Genomic DNA, 19,864 nt, shown 5'->3' with positions numbered 1-19,864 from the left:
CGGTATGATAATAGGTATCAGAAATTTCAAAATTCCGATATGATAATTAGTAAATGAAAATATCAAAAAATTCAAAATTTCCTATAGCAAATACCGTAAAATTTGAAATTTCTAGTAGAAAATATATGAAATTTTACATAAAATATCGGAAAACTTAGTTGTTTTCGCCAAATTTCCGGTATCGTCTGAAAAATTGAAAATTCTAGTTTCTCAAATAAATTTGTAAAAATATGATAATAAAAATTAGTTGAACATTTTAGTTTTTTCATAGATTTAGGAGATGCCATATTTTTTTTTGACAAAGACATGTAATAAAAGTGGTCATAATTTACATGATTATGACAAATCATGTTTTTCCAACCACATCAAAATTCATCAAATAATGTGCCCTCACATCACATCATTGGTTCATGCAATTTATATTTTATATATTACTAATATACTTACTAAGCAAATTATATCCATTCTTTAGTAAGAAAATTATATCCATTTCAAATCAATTATTGGGGAAATGGGCCCAAATTAAAGTGGTAGCCCAATTTTAAATCAGTTTCCAGTGTCTACCCTAATTTCCTCATCGCGTCACCTTTTGCAGCTCAGATCAACCATATCATTTCTTTCATCTCCGATCTGCTCAACCCTTTATCGATCGTATTTTCCGGTAACGATTCAACATACAGCTCAATTGTCCCAAAGTTCCAGTTTTTCTGGTCGGAAAGTCGTCGGAGGCCAGGGTTTCGGATTCCCCGTCGCAAATTAGGGGAATCAAATTACGCTAACCGAGACAAAATTCAGTTTCGAAATTCTCGTTTCAGATCGATCCGTTTCAATTTTTTCGTGATCTTCATCTTTCGATCGCAAGTGTGAAGTATTGTGCTTATTTTGTTACTGTTTTGATGGTTTATTAGTGAGTTGTGTTGCATCTGATGCTGTTTCTTCAACATATTATTGTAATCAGGTTGGTGATTTGTTTCAAGGAGAAGATTTTAAACATTGTTCTCGGAGCGGGGATGAATTGTTGCTTGATCTGTTGAAATTCCTGCAATGTCCGGCTTACTTAATGTATTCCCCTTATGCCCTATAGAATAAGCAAAATACAATTTTCAATAGTTATCTATCTTATCTTGCTACTCTGTGGACTATCATCAACAGCATATTGCTAGTTAGAAAATTTTGTCAATTTCATTGAATACCTTGTTGAGCAATGCTAGATCAAGTGAATGCCTCTTACTGGGATTTATATGACTTCATCCCCCGTTTTTAGTTTGATATTCAAACTTATTTAGATATTGTGTCAACATTCTAGTTTAGTATTTAGTTACCATGTCTCTTCTGATCATTCATATTTCATATTTGGTGTATCATTTTTTTCCCATTTCTCGTGTATTGCAGACTATTCTTTGATATTTTTCGATGATTAGAATGTTTTGCCAACTTTTTGACATATCAAGTATTAGCTTAGGTAGTGAGAGGGGAACATGAATGATGTAGAACGATAAGCCTTTAGTATGTGTCTATGGTAGAATATACCTCTGACTAGAACAATAAATCCAGAGGAACTAAAAATAAAATCTTAAACAAATCCTAATTAAGTAAAAAATCGTTTTTTCAAGTATAATTTCTATCTGTTGTATATATCATGCCTTATGCATATTGGATCTATCACATAGAATCAATGCAACTTTTTTTTTATAGTCATTATAATATTGTTGTATGGGACAAAATGTTGGGCGTTTAAGAATCAACACGAATATAAAATAAGTGTGGCAGAGATGAGGATGTTGCGTTGGTTGTGTGGTAAGACTAGACATGATAAGATTAGACATGACAATATTAGAGAGAGTGCTGGGGTAGCACCTATAGTAGAAAATGTGGTGGAAAATAGACTTCGGTGGTTTGGGCATGTTAAAAAAAGATCTGAAGATTCTATGGCAAGGAGAGTAGATCAGATGGAGAGGAGTCAAGTAGCTATAGGTAGAGGAGGACCTAAGAAAACTATAAGAAAAGTTATTAAGAAAGATCTGGATATTAACAATTTAGATAAAAGTATGGCCCTGAATATAACATTATGGCCGAAATTGATCTATGGAACCGACCCCCACTTAGTGGGACCTTGGAAAACTATAAGAGAAGTTATTAAGAAAGATCTGGATATTAACAATTTAGATAAAAGTATGATATGACCCTGGATATTCCTGGCAGAAATTGATCTATGTAACCGACCCCCACTTTGTGGGATTAGACTTGGTTGTTGTTATTGTATTATCATTATCATATTATTATTACTATTATTATTCTTGTTGTTATTATTATTCTTATTGTTTTTGTCAGATATTGATTTATTTTTTTGGCCTTTCATTCACTATTGATGTAAATTATAACAGAGCTCTGTTTGCAGTCTTCTCTGAACGGATCTGCTTCAAATCTTCCAGACGGTGCTGGGCGTTCTTTTACGACATCGTTCTCTAGTCAGTCTGGTGCAGCTTCGCCAATTTATCAGCACACTGGTGGGAATTTTATGCTGGAATCAGTCCTTTTTATCCTCTCCTTTATTTGGTTTCATAATCACTACCTTTTTTGCTGCAGGTGGTATTCAGGGGTTGCACAACATGCACGGGAGCTTTAACATTCCTAACATGCCCAGTACACTAACATCAAGAAACTCAACAATAAACAGCATGCCATCTGGAGCAGTTCAGCAACCTACATCAAGTCTTTCTAGTGGAAGATTTTCATCAAATAATCTACCCGCTGCTCTGTCACAGGTACATATGAGTGCCAACATCTCAAGAATAATTGCTGGCTATTGAGCATACTTAACTGTTCTGTCTTTCATTATCTTTCTACTGGTGTATAGTTTAAAGTATTTCCAAATGTCTATATATCATATTTGCAGCTATCGCATGGAAGCTCTCACGGACATTCAGGAGTCAACAGTAGAGGAGGTATAAATGTTGTAGGAAATCCTGGATTTAATAGTAGCACAAATGGAGTTGCTGGTTCTATTCCAGGGATTCTCCCAACTTCTGCTGCAATTGGTAACCGTAATGCTGTTCCAGGATTGGGAGTATCCCCAATTTTGGGAAATGCAGGTCCGAGGATAACAAGTTCGATGGGAAACATGGTTGCTGGGGGAAACATTGGGAGGATAAGCTCTGGAGGATTGTCCATTCCTGGTCTTGCTTCACGTTTAAATTTAAATGGAAGCAGCGGATCTGGTGGCCTAGGCGTGCAAGGACAAAACCGATTGATGAGTGGCGTGCTTCCTCAAGGTATGTATTTTGGTAGTCACAAGTTCATTAAAATGACGTGGAAGTAATATTTCTCCTAAGAAATATCCAATTATATTGAGGTTATCTTCATATTTTCAGTCCAGGTCTCTTTCAAAAGATTTAGAATATAGATATTAAAGTGATGCATTCTTTTGTTTATATGAATTTTTACATATAAAATTATATTTATTCAGGGAAATATAGTACTATACTACACTGAACTTTTTTTCAAGGATGAACTTTTCAAATCTTACTAACTTAATTATCATGGATACAATTTCTCCTAAGAAATATCCAATTATATTGAGGTTATCTTCATATGTTCAGTTGAGATCTCTTTCAAAAGAGTTAGAATCAGGAGGAATGCTTGTTTTTGCTTATAAATTGTTTGGGAGGGAGTAATATATAAAGAAGATTTTGTGTGAAAAATATAACTTTTCAAAAACGCCCATTTTTAAAATTCAAAACTCAAATAATAATAGAAAAAATCATGTAAAATAAATGAAACTTAAAACACAAAGCCATGTTTCTGAGTTTTCATTTTTGAATCTCATGAAGCTATGTTGTACTTCATTCTGATAAAGCGAGACTTTCTCATGTTTTGATTCAGGATCTCCTCAGGTAATTTCAATGCTAGGAAATTCTTATCCAAGTGCTGGAGGGCCACTTTCTCAAAGCCATATGCAAGCAGTACACCACTTGAACTCTATGGGGATGTTGAATGATTTGAATTCCAGTGACAGTGCACCCTTTGACCTCAATGACTTCCCTCAACTATCCAGTCGTCCTAGTTCTGCTGGGGGGCCTCAAGGACAGTTGGGTGTGTAATGTAAAATTTTATTTAGCTTATTATATTATTCACCATTTACAATAAAGAATAATGTATTATATTATTCACCATTTACTATAAAGAATAATGTAATATATAAATTTCAGGCTCTTTAAGAAAACAAGGTCTTAGTCCTATTGTACAACAAAACCAAGAGTTTAGCATTCAAAATGAAGACTTCCCGGCTTTACCAGGATTTAAAGGTACTGTTTATAATTTGACTGATCTTTGTGTGCTAATTGGTTACATATTTTGTTGTTAGAAAATTTTTGTTGCTCAGTTGTGTTATTTTCTTGTTTTGGGGGGGTTATATTATAGACTTTAGAGTGAAATTTATACTCCCTGGGGGTTTATATGTTTTTTAGCTTCATAATGTTGTGCAGAATGCATCAATGTATTCTCTCCATTTGCTTTTCATTGTTGACAGGAATTATTACAGTTCATTGCATTAGTGCTGTGTATATATCTGTGTGACATATCATACATTTAGCGAAGATGCTTTAATGGTTCCTATTGTTGAAGAGGAGTGAAAGTTTTATGATTTTTATTATTTTTGGTCAACTTCACGTAGAACTGAGAAATGTAATTTACAGAGGTTAGTCAGTTGGCTTTGTGCATTTGTTTTTATCATAATATTTGTACGCAGGTGGTAATGGAGAGTTTACTATGGATATGCATCAGAAAGAACAACTTCATGACAATGCTATGTCAATGATGCAGTCACAGCATTTCTCCGTGAGTTTCATACAGTAAACAATTAAGATACATTTTATCTGTTTATATCCTTGTTTATTATTGGACCAAAATCTGATCTCACTCTTATCTGGGTTTTTTCTGCAGATGGGAAGGTCTGCCGGTTTCAGCTTGGGAGGGTCTTATTCATCACATCGTACTCAACAGCAACAACAGCATACTCCTGTCAGTAACAGTGGTGTCTCTTTTTCATCTGTGAACAATCAAGATCTTCATCTGCATGGGTCAGAAGTTTTCCCGTCTCCAAACTCTACGTATCATTCACAGGTACACAGCTTCCCTAAATGTAAATGAAGAGGCACTTGCTTTTGTGAGAATACATCTCTATTTTAAAACTTTTTATGTGACATTAGGTTTCCAATTGAGCTGAAATTCCATATTCCCATCAAAGCATGTTTCTGACGTTCTAGTTACTTCTGGTTTTTGGTTTAGACCAGCGGACCTCCTGGCATTGGATTAAGGCCATTAAATTCTCCAAATAATGTTTCTGGTACGGGTTCATATGACCAGCTCATCCAGCAGTATCAGCAGCACCAGAATCAGTCCCAGTTTCGCCTTCAGCAAATGTCAGCTGTAAATCAGACCTTTAGGGATCACGGCATGAAGTCTATGCAAACTGCACAACCAGCTCCTGATCCATTTGGTTTGCTTGGCTTGTTAAGTGTAATCAGGATGAGTGATCCTGATCTGACATCTCTTGCTCTTGGAATTGATCTTACAACACTCGGATTAAATTTGAATTCATCAGAAAATCTTCACAAGACTTTTGGGTCTCCTTGGTCCGAGGAACCAGCTAAGGGTGATCCAGAGTTTAGCGTGCTTCAATGTTATTATGCTAAACCACCTCCTGCCCTACACGTGAGGCGTTCTTTCTTTTTCTTTATTTATTTTCACTGTCCTTTATATATCCCCTTCTCTATATTTTGTCTAAATGTTTAATGTGATGCAGCAAGGGTATTTTGCAAAGTTTACTTTGGATACATTGTTTTACATATTTTACAGGTGCCTGTTGAAACCAACCCTATCACTTTCGCTATGCTTGCATGTTATTTTATAATAAAAGTAGTAGTAATGTAAATTTGATCTTATATTGCAGCATGCCCAAAGACGAAGCACAACTATATGCAGCAAATGAACTGTATGATTTCTATCGATTCATATACACCCTTTTGTTGTGTTATGATCATATGCACCTTTTTGTTTTGTTTTATTTGTAATTTGGTCTTGTTTTCAAGTTATTCCCGGATAACTATGCTCATGGATTCTTGGCAAGAGTTTTTAATTTGAAAATAAGTAGTTGTAAGTGGATAGTTGAGTTGCTATATGGTTATAGCAATCAACCACTCTAAAAATCTTATCCATTCATCCACGTGGTTATTTTAACTTGAATTATTCAGTTTTTTTTATAATTACAACAATCACTAACAAGCTATGTTTGTTGCTCTCAGGTACAAACGGGGCTGGTTTTATCACAAAGAGCATCGCATGTGGTATATAAGAGTTCCCAACATGGAGCCGCTTGTCAAGACAAACACATATGAAAGAGGATCTTACCACTGTTTTGATCCAAGCACTTTTGAAACTGTCCGGAGGGTGAGTTTCTTGAACATACCGCCGTCACTCTTTTGTTATATGTTATTTATTTACAAAGCAATTGTCCTATTTATGCTTCTAATGGACAAACTTCTTGCAGGATAATTTTGTTCTTCATTATGAAATGGTGGAAAAGAGACCGTCTTTACCGCAACATTAAGGAGAACATAGAAAACCTTCAGTGTAAAGCTTTTTATGTATCAATATAATTTGTTATTATGCAAGCTATTTTATTTATACATTAGTGTAACTTTAATCTGGTGTTTCTCTTAGCTCGTTATTAGAGTAGATGGAGGTTAGCCTAACCTAGCTTTCCTTGTATGTCAAACACACATATCTAAATATATTGTATGCAGTGTCTGGTAGTTTGACCCATACACAAATAAAGTTATTTTAATATGTTGGGAAGAGGATTATGGCTCCCGAGTAGGGAATTAAATCGGATTAGCTCATGTTTTTTTTCCTTCGATTATCAGTATACATAGATTGTGGATTAGAAGCTGCATATTACCACAAGACTGTAGAACACTTGATTTTCCAATTCTTGCAGGACATGATTTCCGATGTAGTCATTCTTATTGATAATAGCTGTCTTCAAAATCAGTTTTGCTTGTGGAATCTTTTTATTGTTTTGTTGGTCTTTTAGATTCTGACAGCAGCTGAATGAACTCCTCCAATCAAAGGAGGGTCTGAGTACAAAATCCAAAATAAGTATCTCGACAAGTCAACAGGGATTTTGCCAACATTTTTTTACCAAGTCAAGGCATGAGGTAGATGGGTTGTACATGTCACTTGAAGGACAAGGAGTAGCAACTCCTGGACTGTTTTGTACATAAAATAAGAGGTGGAACAGGTGTTGTTTCATTTTGATAAGATGTTCCAAGAGCCTAAGGGCATGCTACCTAAAAGAAAACAAGATCACAAAACAAGATCACACCTTATGTTATTTTCCAAGAGCTTAAGGGCATGCTAACTAAAAGAAAACTAGATCACACCATATGTTTTTCTGGAAAGAATTGTTCTTCCTTCTGTTCACATCATTATAAGATATGTTAGAGGCTGGAATTGTCCGCTCAAGCCAAATGATATTCGAGTCTGTCAATCTTAGTGAAAAATGGTATGTGCAGGATATGTGTTGACTATTGGGTTTTGAACAAGGCTACTGTTTCAAATATGTTTCACATTTCCTTCATCGAAGAGATTTTAGATGAGCTCCAAAGAGCATGCTTTTTTCTCTAAAGAATATCCTCATATCAGGGATATCACCAACTTCGTATGTGTAGTGAAAAAGTGCACAAAACTGCATCTCAGACCCATGAAAGACATTATAAATTATTAGTGATTCCATTTGAAAAAAGAACACTTCTTCAACCTTTCAAACAATGATGAATGATGTTTTTAAGCCTCTTTTGTATAAGCTTGTTCTTGTTTTTTAATGATATACTAGTGTATAGTACCACTACGAGGGAACATATGCTACAGCCGAGTCAAGTCCTACAAATCCTCTTGTATAAAAAATTGGTTGCGAACCCAAAGGACATGCTATTTTTCTCAACGCTTGGTGGAATATTTGAGCCACATTATTTCTCACGAAGGAGCAAGCATGAATCAAGCTAAAATCACATGTTTTCTCCAATAGTCGAAAATAGACTCTCTTCACAAGTGGTATCAGAGTCATTGTTATGTTTATTAGAGGAGCGAAGTGAGATCCTAATATGAATCAGAACACTTGTGGGAGAGATTGTTGAATTCAAGCGTGAGTGGTTAAGTATGAATTTCTCAATAAGTGGTATCATCGGAGTCTCTGAATATATCAAACCACCATATAATAATATCTTGCTTATAAATTTATATCAAATTACATAAATTACCCCATCAAATCATAAATACATTAAAAAAATTATCCAAAACTGAAGACTTTTATAAATTTTTAGAGGTGTTAAAAGTTAAACCTACGATTTAGTTTCATCAAAATCATTTGATAAAATTGTGTAAAATCAAGTAAATTCGATTAAAATTATGATATACTCTATCCGATTTTTGTGAGTTCATTATGTATTAACACATAAAATTGAGCTCAACTCTGATTTTATCAAGATTCGAATTTACAAGCAATTTAACTCAATCTATAACTAAAAACTTAAAATCAGACGATTTAACGAGTTAAAAAGAGATTTTACAACCCCTATTGGAATGAATGAGACTATTTACTATAGTATCATCTGGTTAGTAGTACACTGTTTTTGTTTACATATATAGCCATTTCTTGAGAGATATACATTTGAAATTCCACCTTAGTTGGACATAGTTCCATCAAGTCTGGTGCTATACATTAAAGAATCAGAAGAAAAAAAATGAATAAGGAAAACAATGTTAGTATAACTCTCCTAAATAGCATACATTTTCTTAAAGTCATTGTTTATCAACTCCGAATCTGATAAAGGAGCCACAGAGAATGACTTTGCACTACTATCCAATGAAGATTTCCTTATGTTCTTCAAATTTTTGGCCTCAATTCTATGCCTAATCACCCAATAACACATAGTTCCCAATGTTGTTGCCATTATAGTTGTCCCTATAATGGTAACACATATTGCCATCCATTTTTCTTCCTTTCCAACCACAATAAATGACAATGCCAAAAATGACACAGAAATAAGCACACAAGCCAACCACATTAGCTTATTGATAATCGCCATCATTTGTTTCTTCGCCTTGCTTTCTATAACCACGACCGACGTTTGAACTATCACAACAGCCAGAGAAATGAAGAGCGCGATTGAATCAAACACGAAAAATATTATAAACGGTGCTTCTGGCGCTATATTCGCTTCACCGAGTGTCATCCCCGGTGGAATATTTTTTGGATCGTCCACAAATTGACCAGGGACGGTGAAAATCGCGGCAAATGCAACCGTTGCTATTAGTACTGCAACAACGGTTGTTGAGTTTATTGCATTGTCGAGTCCTTCTGTATGCATTTTGTTGATCCGTTTCGCGATTCCTTGTACGCGTTTTCGTGTTTGTCGGGTGTGTTCTAGTTGGTAATGTACCTCGTTTTTTATGTCGCTGACGGTTTGTTTTAGCTCGCGAGCTGTTGTTGTTCCTTGTGGTTTTATGGTTTTCGCACTTTGAACTCCATGGTCTAATAGAATGGCTCTAACCTCTTGGTTCCCTATTTTCTCAGCAGTGTCTACCGCGGTTTCGCCTGATCTATTAACAACATTTGTATCTGTTTCCTTTTGTGCTAGAAGCATCTTTACAATCTGTACAAACAAATTCACAATGTTGATTAAGTGCTTATTAAATAAGCGCTTATCATAAAACATGTATAACTAACTATAAGCTGTATGATTTACCTGAGCCCTGGCTTTCCTGGTTGCTATATGCAATGCTGTGTTTCCTTTAGTATCAACCATGTTTATCGATGAAGGACCGGATTTTATCAATTCTTCCACTACATCAAGATTTTGTCCCTTAACAGCCATGTGAAGTGCTGTTTGGCCCTTTTTATCAGTCCTTATTGCAACACCAGGCTCTTTCTCAAGAAGTGCTTTCACAACCTCCAAATGTCCGTTTCTTGCGGCAGAATGAAGAGCGGTTTTACCGTTACTTTTAGCAATGGTTGCTAAGCTACTTCCTGCTTCCAATAGGAAATTTACTATTTCAATATGTCCTTGTGCTGCGGCTGTGTGCAAAGCTGTTGTGTTTGATGGATCCACTGTCATTGACAATTCTGGATGAACTTCCATTAGGATCGTCAATACATCTGCAACAAGATGAACATGAATTAGATAATGAGATACTCTTCAGACTCAAATATAAGTATCCGATAACGGACTCGTGATAGTACACATCCGAATGTATCTTGGAAAATATCTGATAACATCTTAGAATTTGAGTTGAGTCTTGTTTTGGGCCGTTCGCAAGGCCAATAGAAAAAGGCCCAAAGTGAACCTCGAGTTGAAAGACGCCCAGAGCGGGTAGACCTTCGATCTAACCAGAAGCAGACAATTTTGCCCTCCAACGTATCAATCACCGTCCGCACAGCACGCCGCATCATGCACAAACGGTTTCAACCACTCTTGAATATAAAGGTAAAGCGCGTCATTTCAGGTATTCAAATTCATTCTCACTCATACATTACTTCTGATTTCTCTCATTGGCTTTGGCGTTGAAGTGCTAACTTCACGTCTCAGCCCTTTCTGCTGCATCCGATCTGCTGCATCAGAAGTATTGATCCACCGCGGCAACAGACAACTTCACTATCTCACATCTCATCTCTAATTCCTAACCGAACAAGTCTAATTCAACGTTACGAAACAGACTTATAAGGTGAAAATTGTCTCTCACTTATAAACTCATGTTCGAAATATATCTATTTCAACGTGAGACTCTTAACGAAAACAACCACGAATTTGACATTTTAATTCCAGCAATGTGAAAGATGGTGATCAAACAAACAAAACAATAAGATAAAAATTCATCGAAACCGAAGAAAAACATACCTATATCTCCTTGTTTAGCAGCAATATGAAACGCATCAAAACCATTTCTGGCTTTAATTCCAGCCTCAGCAAGATCATAATATTGAATCATTTCCCTAACAACATCAACATAACCATATTCAGCCGCAACATAAAGAGCCGTTTCATCATCTTGATTCTGCCTAGCCAACAATTCAACCAACCCATCTTCTTCAGCACCTTTAAGGGTTTCTCTCACAACTTCCAAATTCCCCGCTCTTGCCGCAGAATGCAAATGTGTATCATCCCTTTTTCCTGTCAATTGTTTTGTCATTTTCTTCCTCGGCGTGCTCACAGACATAGCCTGTGTCTGCGCCATTGGCGACACCATCTTGATTTCACCCATCTTCAATTTTTCTATCTTTTGATGCATGCTAGTTGTTATATATCACAACCTTCATGCAAAACCCACAAGCATCTTTCACATCACAACAATTCACAGGGGAAAATGATCATCAAAATCATTGTGGAATCTGATAAAAACACAAAAATAAATTATAAAAATTGGGTTAAAAAACAATAAAAAAAAAAGCTAAAATGGGTTCATTTATTGTATTGGTTGAATGATGATGATGATGATTATGGAAAATGTAACGAAACGGGCAAGATGGAAAAAGAGAAAAGAAACGAACTTGAAGAAGAAAAAAACCTGGGGTTGAAGAAAGAACCTCCTCAACCCTTATGGTATATAGCTTCTTTGTATAACCACCGTGAAAACAATGATTTTTAAGGAAACAAGGTTGGCAAAGGTGGTGTGGTTGGTGATGGTGTCGGAAAAATCTATGTTTGAAAGAGAGAGACAAAAGACGCAGAAATGAGGAGAAACAGAAATAACAGAACAACCACGCAGAGGATAATTGTTCTTTTTTTGTTCTTTATTTCTATTGGCGCCAATGGAAATGCCATTAACAGTTAACACCAAAGTATAATTTTCTGCATTAGGTGTTTCTACATACCACCGTTGGATGGAAATCAAACAATACAAGTTTTATTACTATAAAAATCTACAAGGTTAAATATATTTATGGGAATTATTATTATTATTATTATTATTATTATTATTATTATTATTATTATTATTATTATTATTATTATTATTATTATTATTATTATTATTATTATTATTATTTATTATTATTATTATTATTATTTATTTATTATTATTACTATTTATTTATTATTATTATTATTATTATTATTATTATTTATTTATTTATTTATTTTTCAAAAAAATTTATTGCTTTTTTCTAGACAAATACTTAAAACTTAGGGCATATATAGTCCCTAAGTCCCTTGCCTTAATTTAATATTTTATTTTAGTCCTCTAACTAAAAAACGTTACAAGTTAGTCCCTTAACTTCACTTCTGTTATTTTATTTGGCCCTTCTGTCAAATTCTAGCAAAATAAAAAACGTTAAGTTATGATGAAGCGGATGTACAACAAGGCTCAAAGTCCCAATGTGACTCAATATTTATACTATAAAATAAAGTTTTCACTTAAGTTTTTGTTCAACTTAGTTGAACATAAACTTAAGTGAAAACTCAATTTTATAGTATAAATGTTGAGTCACATTTGGGTCTTAAGCCTTGTTGTATATCCACGTCACTAGAACTAAATGTTTTTTTTGCCATAAATTGACGGAAGTGACCAAATAATGTAATAGAAATGAAGTTAAAGGACTAACTTATAACATTTTTTAGTTAAGGGACTAAAGTGGAACATTAAATAAAGTTAAGAGACTAAAATATGTATTAAGCCTAAAATTTATTATTGCGAATTTATCTTTTATATTTTTTTATTGAGGTTAATGGTAGTGCACTAACAGTGTAAAATAGTTTTACACTATCATCCAATGAAAATTTATCAATTATCCATGTCACACAATTAATTTAAAAATATCAGGGTGACTTGACGTGATACATGGTGGTGATTGGTTGACAGTGTAAAACTATTTTACACTGTCAGTGCATATCCTTTTTTCTATTTTTTATTACAAAAGCCGAAAAATTAACAACTCGGCCTTAACTCGAAACGTGCTTGGGCTTGGATGCAATGTGGAGTATCTTCATTCCAGACCTTGTTGTTTTCGTCTTGGGAATTTCTTAATCCATCCTATGAGGTGGAAAAGAATTCTATGCATAATTGAAAAATGTCCTTTAGTTTTGGGAAATATATTTTTGGACATACCTTTTCTATAACACGTCAACGAGCAAAAATTAATTCACCCAACAGTTAAAATTAATTTTATTTCGGAGATACATCTTGTAAAATAGTATCAAATAAATTGTCTATTGTCCATTCCAAAGAGTTATAAAGAGATGTATATCCGAATATTTAAAGCGTGAGTTTTAGAAATATGTCACCTTTGCATGTCAATTTATTTCGGAGATGCATCTTTGTAAAAATCAAATGTGTTATTGCTAAAAACACCCACCTACAGGATCAAACCTCATTTCCAGTTTTTCCCATAAATTTTTCCACTCTCAATTAGGATTTTCACTCTAAAACTATATTCTTGTGTTTCATCAAATCAAAAAGAGCAAAAGAAGTTGAAATTTAAGGTAAATTTCATTTATTTTAACCCTTATTGCTCACATTAATCATGTTTTGAAGCTGAAAATAGTTACGTTGTCTGCATACGTGTATTTCATAATTCTTTATGAACTCATCCGAAGATTTATTTCTGGAAACCGTATGTTCTGATTTTTCAGCAGTTTGTTTTCTGTTTTAGATGTTTCTTAGTATTTTATATTTTTGTTTTCATTAGATATGGTGCATTCTGATGTTTTTCACAAACCTATTGTGTCTCGGGATGTTTCACTTGTAATTGTGAAAGAGGTAGATGTTGGCAACCATTTTAGAAATGAACAAGAGTTTGAATTTCGTGATCACATGCTCCATTGGATTCATACACAGGCATCAAAACTGGGGTTTGGTGTTGTAATCGGAGGGTATGATAATGATTCGGATAGAAGAAGTGCATTTGTGACATTGACATTCAAAAGGAGTGGGAAATATAGGCCTCCTCTTTGGAACTTCAAACAAGAAGAAATCGATTTAAGAAAATGTGAGTGTCCCTTTAAGTTGCGCGGTTATCGGTTGACAAATAATAAATGTCGATTTAATGTAATAGATGATTTACATAACCATGATTTGTATGAAAAGTTAGCTGGTCATCCAATTGCATGCCATCTCGTGCCAGAAGAGAAGGAATGTGTTTCTGACATGAGATTGAATTTGGTGCAATCGAAAACATACTTACAACCTTGAAGCATAAAAGACCCGGGAATATCACAAATATCAAACAAGTGTACAATAGGCGTTATCAAACTTAATTAGCGCTGAGGGGGAATAGATCTAAAATGCAACACCTCTTGAAACTTCTAGATGATAACAATTATGTATCTAGCAACCGAACGCACGTATCTTGATACAATATAGATTTTTAAAAGTCGATGACAATATGAAACTCCACATCAAAGAGAAATTGTGAAAAATTTCATATCCGGAGACCGCAGACTTGAAACCACCCTCTCAACCAGAAAAAACAAAAGGAGCACCTAAGAATGTCAAACCTACAACGAGTGACAACTCTACGATACAATCTCCTTTATATTTTGAACACGTTGACAACATCTTTCTCGATTCACAAACTCCGAAATCTCAAAAAAGTGTTTCCAAAGGAGCTCCCATAAGTAAACCACCTCCTTCACCCTCCACTAAAAATCTCATTCATTGAGGAGACGCCAGTTTTTATGCATAAATACATTAAACGGGTTATCCATGTCAAGGGTGACGGCAATTGCTTTTTTCGAGTTGTTTCTAGTTTGCTTGGTAAAGGAGAAGAGGATCACACACTTGTGCGCCATCAACTTATCCAAGATTGTAGGGGCAATAAAGAATTATATACACAACTATACGTGAATAAAGAAATTTTAAAAAAAATTATCACTCTCTTCTTCCTTGCATTAGTGGACCTGCATTGGAGGATAAGTGGATGAGCTTCCCTGAAATAGGGCATCTCATAACAAGTGCGTATGATAGAGTGTGTATTGATCTTACAAGATACGGTTTCTCAGAAACTTTTTTTCCATTGCGGATTGCACCACCTCCAAATATAAATGATCATATTATCTGTGTTGGATGAGTTTCAAATCTGCAACATTTTGTTCAAGTTTATTTGAAATTGGAATGCCCTATACCACTTACATCACCAGAGTGGACAACTCATTTAACAACCAAAAATGAGACTTGGACGGACAAGTTTGTAGAAAGGATGGAAGAGTTCATCAAATTGAGCAAGATTGAAAGAGAAACTAATAAACAAATGTTAAAGGTGTTAGCACCAATAATTGTAGATTTGGCCGGGGACAAGTCGTTCGGTTCATTTTATCATTTATTTATCACTTTTTTGTAAGTATCATTGTATTAATGTGTTATGATGTCTAATCTATACATTTTGAAGTTTGTCAAAATTTTTTCATTGATTACATGTTCTTATTTTGTTATAATCTATTCTGATATGCCAGGAAAGGTTCAGTAAATACATCTCCGAAATAAAGGGTGTTATCGGAGATGCATTTTTGGAACGTGCCCTGGTACATGATAGAATTTATGAGGTCCATATCAGTATACAACTATTATAAATATAGGGCACTTATCATTTTTTTCATACCAATACACATTACACCAGAATGAACATCATTTGGAATATGAGAAATGTTCACTTTAACGGTGTGACACCCTCAAGAGAATTTAAGATCATTGAGTACTCCCCTCTTGAAGATCTGCAATACACACTGCAGGAACTTCTACCATATGACGACAATCGCAAAATTATGAAGATTGAGTACTGCTCGCCATCCGTTGACAAAGAAGGGAAGATTGAGTTCAACAACTATGAACTGAAGACCTCTGCTGATTCAAGGTCTATGTGGAGAACTTTTTTCTGTTTAGAATCAAAAGTTCCGATCAAGCTGGATGTGTAACACCCCACTTTCCCATTCTATAAAAATACGGTAAAATAATAAAAATTTATCAGAGTTCACAAACACAAGTGGAATGTCACATTATTTCAAACCAAACAGAATATGAAGTCTCAATTACTTCATCTATTCATTTCTCATTAATCAATAAAAACAGCGGAAATATTATTTTATTTAAAAATAATCACGGCACATTTGCCAACTTATTCCAAAACTCCACATAAAATCGTGGTCCTCAAATATTTGAATAAAAAATAGATACGTAACAAAATTCAATTAAAAATAACAAATAAAATAATCCCAAAAACATCCCGTGTTACGTATCAGAGCGACTCGAACTAACAACACGGAAGACTTCCATAAAGCTATCCTGGACTTCCACTGCTATTCTTGAGTACCTGCCCATTTCCCATGGTAAGGGAAATATCAGCAGAAAGGGTGAGTACTCACATACCATTACAAAAGATATAGGAACAGATATAATAACATAATTCACAGGTCGTGGTTCATGTTCACATAACATCACACTGCATATACAAACTTCATTTATTCAAACATTCATCACAGTATAAATTAACGCATCATTCACAATATCATAAACAAGTCATCACAGATCCATTCATTTATGCAACTCCACAATGAACATATCACGACACACATGTCCCTCCCAATCACAACTCAACAAACATATAATAATAATAATGACAATGCAATGTGACTCAATGACTTGACACAATGCATGTGGTACCAAAACATCGTGGTTCATGACCACAGTTCCCGTCGGAACTCTCGACCCCTTTTTCATGGTCCAGTGTGACCCCTATTTCATGATCACACCCACGACCCCTGTTTCATGGTCAAGTACAATCCCTATTTCATGACCGCACCAATTCATGGTTCATTCAATCGAACCCGATTCCTAAAAGAATTCGGATAATTCACATATACTCCACTGAGCAACGAATTATCTCCACCACGACTCCACAATTGAGTCTGGACCTACTAGGCATATACCATAGATTTTCACCTAGCAGTCTCAATGCTATGTTATGCAATGCACAATCAACACAGTATGCATAATCAGAAATAACAACATGCATATCACACGATCCTCTTGATCACACGTAAGCCACACACTAACCGTAATTCACAAAGAATTACCACAACACAATATGCACATTCACAATAGATAATATGCATTCAACAACAACATACAACAACTACCAATTCATATGACTATCATACAGTCACTACATCATACCATAAATGTCCAACACATCACATATACATGTCAAAACCTACAGCAATCACAATTCACAGCTACAACACACATTCGCACAACCAAACTCAACATTTCACAGTTCAACACATCGTAACATATACGGAAACACATATAACACATCGAATTATTAGAATTCTGGTATTGAAAATAATTTTAACAGAAAGTACACGAAAACAGCTTTCCAACGATTCGAACGGTGCGCGAGTCAGACACACGGAACAAAAGTTATGATTTTTCAAAGTATTTTAACAAACCCGACACCGACATTTTACACTGACACCTTAAAAGTACATTAGACCTTATTTAAATTTAATTCTAGGACTTGAAACAATTTTTACAATAAAGTACACTATATTAGGTTTCTCCAGGTTCGAACGGTGAGTCAAACGGACACCCGAAACTCAAGTTATGAATTTTTGAAGTTTTATAAAAACCCTGCATTTTTTCTGCGAACAGCTCTCGGGTTCCCACTCAAATCCCCTCAAAATCTCATCTAAACATCACTATAATACAAATTAAATACATAGCAACCTATATCTATCATGTATCAACAATTAGGAACCTTAAAACATGATTTCTAGCACAAAAGTTTTGAATCCAAATCCAAACCCTAACATTTCAATTCTAGCAATTTCAAGAACAAAATCCCTTTTCAAAATTGTTCGTAACTTCATTCCGACTCTGACACGCGAACACGCAACAACAACACATTTACATCATACACTTCATAATCATACAATCTCATAACAACAATTGCAACCAATTATCATTCCAACAACAATCATCATAACAACATAGAATTCATAAATCAAAAATCAACAATCATCAAAATTATCTCAACGACAAATCCCCAAAACCCCAAATGATATCATTATACCTAAACCCATATCAAGAATAATAGCATGGAAACCCCCCTTACCTCGAAATTGCTCAGAAAATCCTACGGAGATTGATTCTTGAAATTGCCCTAGTTCTCCCTTGATCTTCCTCTCTAGCTTGTTCTTCTTCCTCTTCTCACTTCTACGATGTTTTTCACTTTTTAACGTAACTCTTCCTTTTCTCAACTTATAATTCTCTTTTTATTCCAATACTAACCCTTAGACCTCTAATACTTAATTCCAACCTTACCCTTCCCTAATTAAATAATTATTTAATAAATCACTAAATATTCATTCTATTATTCTATTAATAATAATAATAATAATAATATCAATAATAAGCATAAAAATAATAATAATAATAATAATAATAATGATAGTAATTATAATAATAAAAATAAAACTATTATTACTTATATCACATAATTATTACCTACATTTCCAGTCTACCTGTCCCACTATGGACTCCACACCCTTAACAAGACCAAACAATTAAAATAACATGCGACGATTAAATAATTAAAAATGGGGTGTTACAGGATGCGACTGTTTCAAGATCCATCGATAATATTATCAAGATGTTGCAACGTCCAACTATTTATTAAAATGTAATATTTAATCTATGTTAAAATCTCTTATGTATTATTGATTTTATGATATCAATGGTAATTTTATTTTTTTAACATGTGGTTTTTCAATTCTATTTTTTCTGCTTCAGCTTCATAACACTCCTGGAATACATTTCAAGAGGGTTTATGAATTTTTATCTCTGGAATAAAAGACTCATCAATATACGTTTGGTGGCATCTCTGAAACCTCAGGGCAATAATATGTTTTTAAGTGGCGTGCTAGAGAAGTATAGGGTGCATTAAGAAATTCCCTTTCGTCTTTCGCATGTATGGTGAGCGATAATGTTGTTTTTGCGCTTGGCACTAGTACCCTATATTTTTGAGTAGCTTCATCTTCGTCTTAATGATTCTAACCACCATTCCTCATATTGTTATGGGTTTTTCGTCTTCAACCATCATTCAATCGAGGTTGAGGTTATCCGTCTCAAAATGCACCTCCCTAAAACAACAAGCGATAGCAATTTCAATAGCTTTGAGGGGAGCCATGGTTTCTACGAGCATAGGGTTGTCGTCACCATTATATTATAATATATGATTTTTTTAGTTTTATCTATACTTCGCATTTTTTTGGTTTTATCTATGTAATTAGGGATGTATATGCGTTAGGTAATTCAATGAATCTGATCAACCAAACCCAAATTAAAACATAAAATTTGATTTAAGTGGAAAATTGATAGTGTCATTTTTTAAATAATAAAACCAATGATCGAATAATGGGTGAATCTAGACTGAACCGATATAACCTTTATACCTCATATTATCCAATAATATAAACAAAACTAGTATATGCCGAACCCAATTTATCTACGTTTCGAACTCATCTCTAAATGACGACGATGTCACCAATCTTGATGCCACCACTAGGACCATTAGAGGGTGAGAGAGATTATTGAATGTCATATGCAAATGGAATGATGCGAATTCACCAACCATGTCACCATCACTAGGATTATCAAAGTGTGCTAGAGATTTTTGATTTTACAAGATCAAGTTAATCTGCAAATTATAACGATGTGGATTAAGCAACCTTGTCACTACCATTAGGATCATCACCTAGCGGGAGTGAAATTTTTCATTAATTCTCAAAGGAGTTGAGACCTTCTATAACGACACTTC

At 34.4% G+C, this 19,864-nt stretch overlaps 2 protein-coding genes and 1 non-coding gene across 7 annotated transcripts; 1 reads left to right on the top strand and 2 right to left on the bottom strand.

Moving 5' to 3' along the window:
• Window positions 1-488: 488 nt before the first annotated feature.
• LOC131621429 (probable NOT transcription complex subunit VIP2) lies at window positions 489-6,703 on the top strand. Of its 4 annotated transcripts, XM_058892474.1 has the most exons (15): window positions 490-868; window positions 959-1,062; window positions 2,399-2,507; window positions 2,587-2,765; window positions 2,897-2,945; window positions 3,060-3,272; window positions 3,883-4,092; window positions 4,209-4,304; window positions 4,748-4,836; window positions 4,942-5,121; window positions 5,287-5,712; window positions 5,804-5,856; window positions 5,951-5,992; window positions 6,303-6,447; window positions 6,548-6,703. In XM_058892474.1, exons 2-15 carry the CDS (start codon window positions 1,045-1,047, stop codon window positions 6,605-6,607), a joined length of 1,869 nt encoding a protein of 622 aa, XP_058748457.1. In that variant the 5' UTR covers window positions 490-868; window positions 959-1,044; the 3' UTR covers window positions 6,608-6,703. The 4 variants fall into 4 exon arrangements, with proteins under 4 accessions (XP_058748456.1, XP_058748455.1, XP_058748457.1 ...); XM_058892473.1 differs by having other exon boundaries at window positions 489-863; window positions 2,897-3,272; XM_058892472.1 differs by having other exon boundaries at window positions 489-868; window positions 2,897-3,272.
• Window positions 2,427-2,507, bottom strand: LOC131621460 (small nucleolar RNA snoR35). The gene has a single exon (XR_009289594.1). It is a non-coding gene; the product is annotated as a small nucleolar RNA snoR35 (small nucleolar RNA).
• A 1,907-nt stretch (window positions 6,704-8,610) lies between the features above and the next one.
• LOC131621431 (ankyrin repeat-containing protein At5g02620-like) lies at window positions 8,611-11,844 on the bottom strand. Of its 2 annotated transcripts, none has more exons than XM_058892477.1 (4): window positions 11,606-11,844; window positions 10,956-11,446; window positions 9,807-10,216; window positions 8,611-9,713 (listed from the first exon to the last, which is right to left on the bottom strand). In XM_058892477.1, exons 2-4 carry the CDS (start codon window positions 11,344-11,346, stop codon window positions 8,835-8,837), a joined length of 1,680 nt encoding a protein of 559 aa, XP_058748460.1. In that variant the 5' UTR covers window positions 11,347-11,446; window positions 11,606-11,844; the 3' UTR covers window positions 8,611-8,834. The 2 variants fall into 2 exon arrangements, with proteins under 2 accessions (XP_058748460.1, XP_058748459.1); XM_058892476.1 differs by having other exon boundaries at window positions 11,623-11,844.
• Between the last annotated feature and the right edge of the window lie 8,020 nt (window positions 11,845-19,864).

The sequence above is a fragment of the Vicia villosa genome, unplaced genomic scaffold (assembly GCF_029867415.1).
Source record: "Vicia villosa cultivar HV-30 ecotype Madison, WI unplaced genomic scaffold, Vvil1.0 ctg.000004F_1_1_1, whole genome shotgun sequence".
Classification (NCBI taxonomy): domain Eukaryota; kingdom Viridiplantae; phylum Streptophyta; class Magnoliopsida; order Fabales; family Fabaceae; genus Vicia; species Vicia villosa.
The sequence above is the reverse complement of the archived record's forward strand: the minus strand, read 5'-3'. Positions and strand labels throughout refer to the sequence as shown.

Excerpts from the sequence above, each read along its gene's own strand:
- LOC131621429 (XM_058892473.1), top strand. Across the intron at positions 5,713-5,803 it reads AACCACCTCCTGCCCTACAC|CAAGGGTATTTTGCAAAGTT; the intron begins GTGAGGCGTTCT and ends AATGTGATGCAG. Across the intron at positions 5,993-6,302 it reads CTATATGCAGCAAATGAACT|GTACAAACGGGGCTGGTTTT; the intron begins GTATGATTTCTA and ends TGTTGCTCTCAG.
- LOC131621431 (XM_058892477.1), bottom strand. The coding sequence starts at position 11,346 with ATGCATCAAAAGATAGAAAAATTGAAGATGGGTGAAATCAAGATGGTG. Across the intron at positions 10,217-10,955 it reads TGCTAAACAAGGAGATATAG|ATGTATTGACGATCCTAATG; the intron begins GTATGTTTTTCT and ends ATCTTGTTGCAG. Across the intron at positions 9,714-9,806 it reads CCAGGAAAGCCAGGGCTCAG|ATTGTAAAGATGCTTCTAGC; the intron begins GTAAATCATACA and ends TTGTTTGTACAG.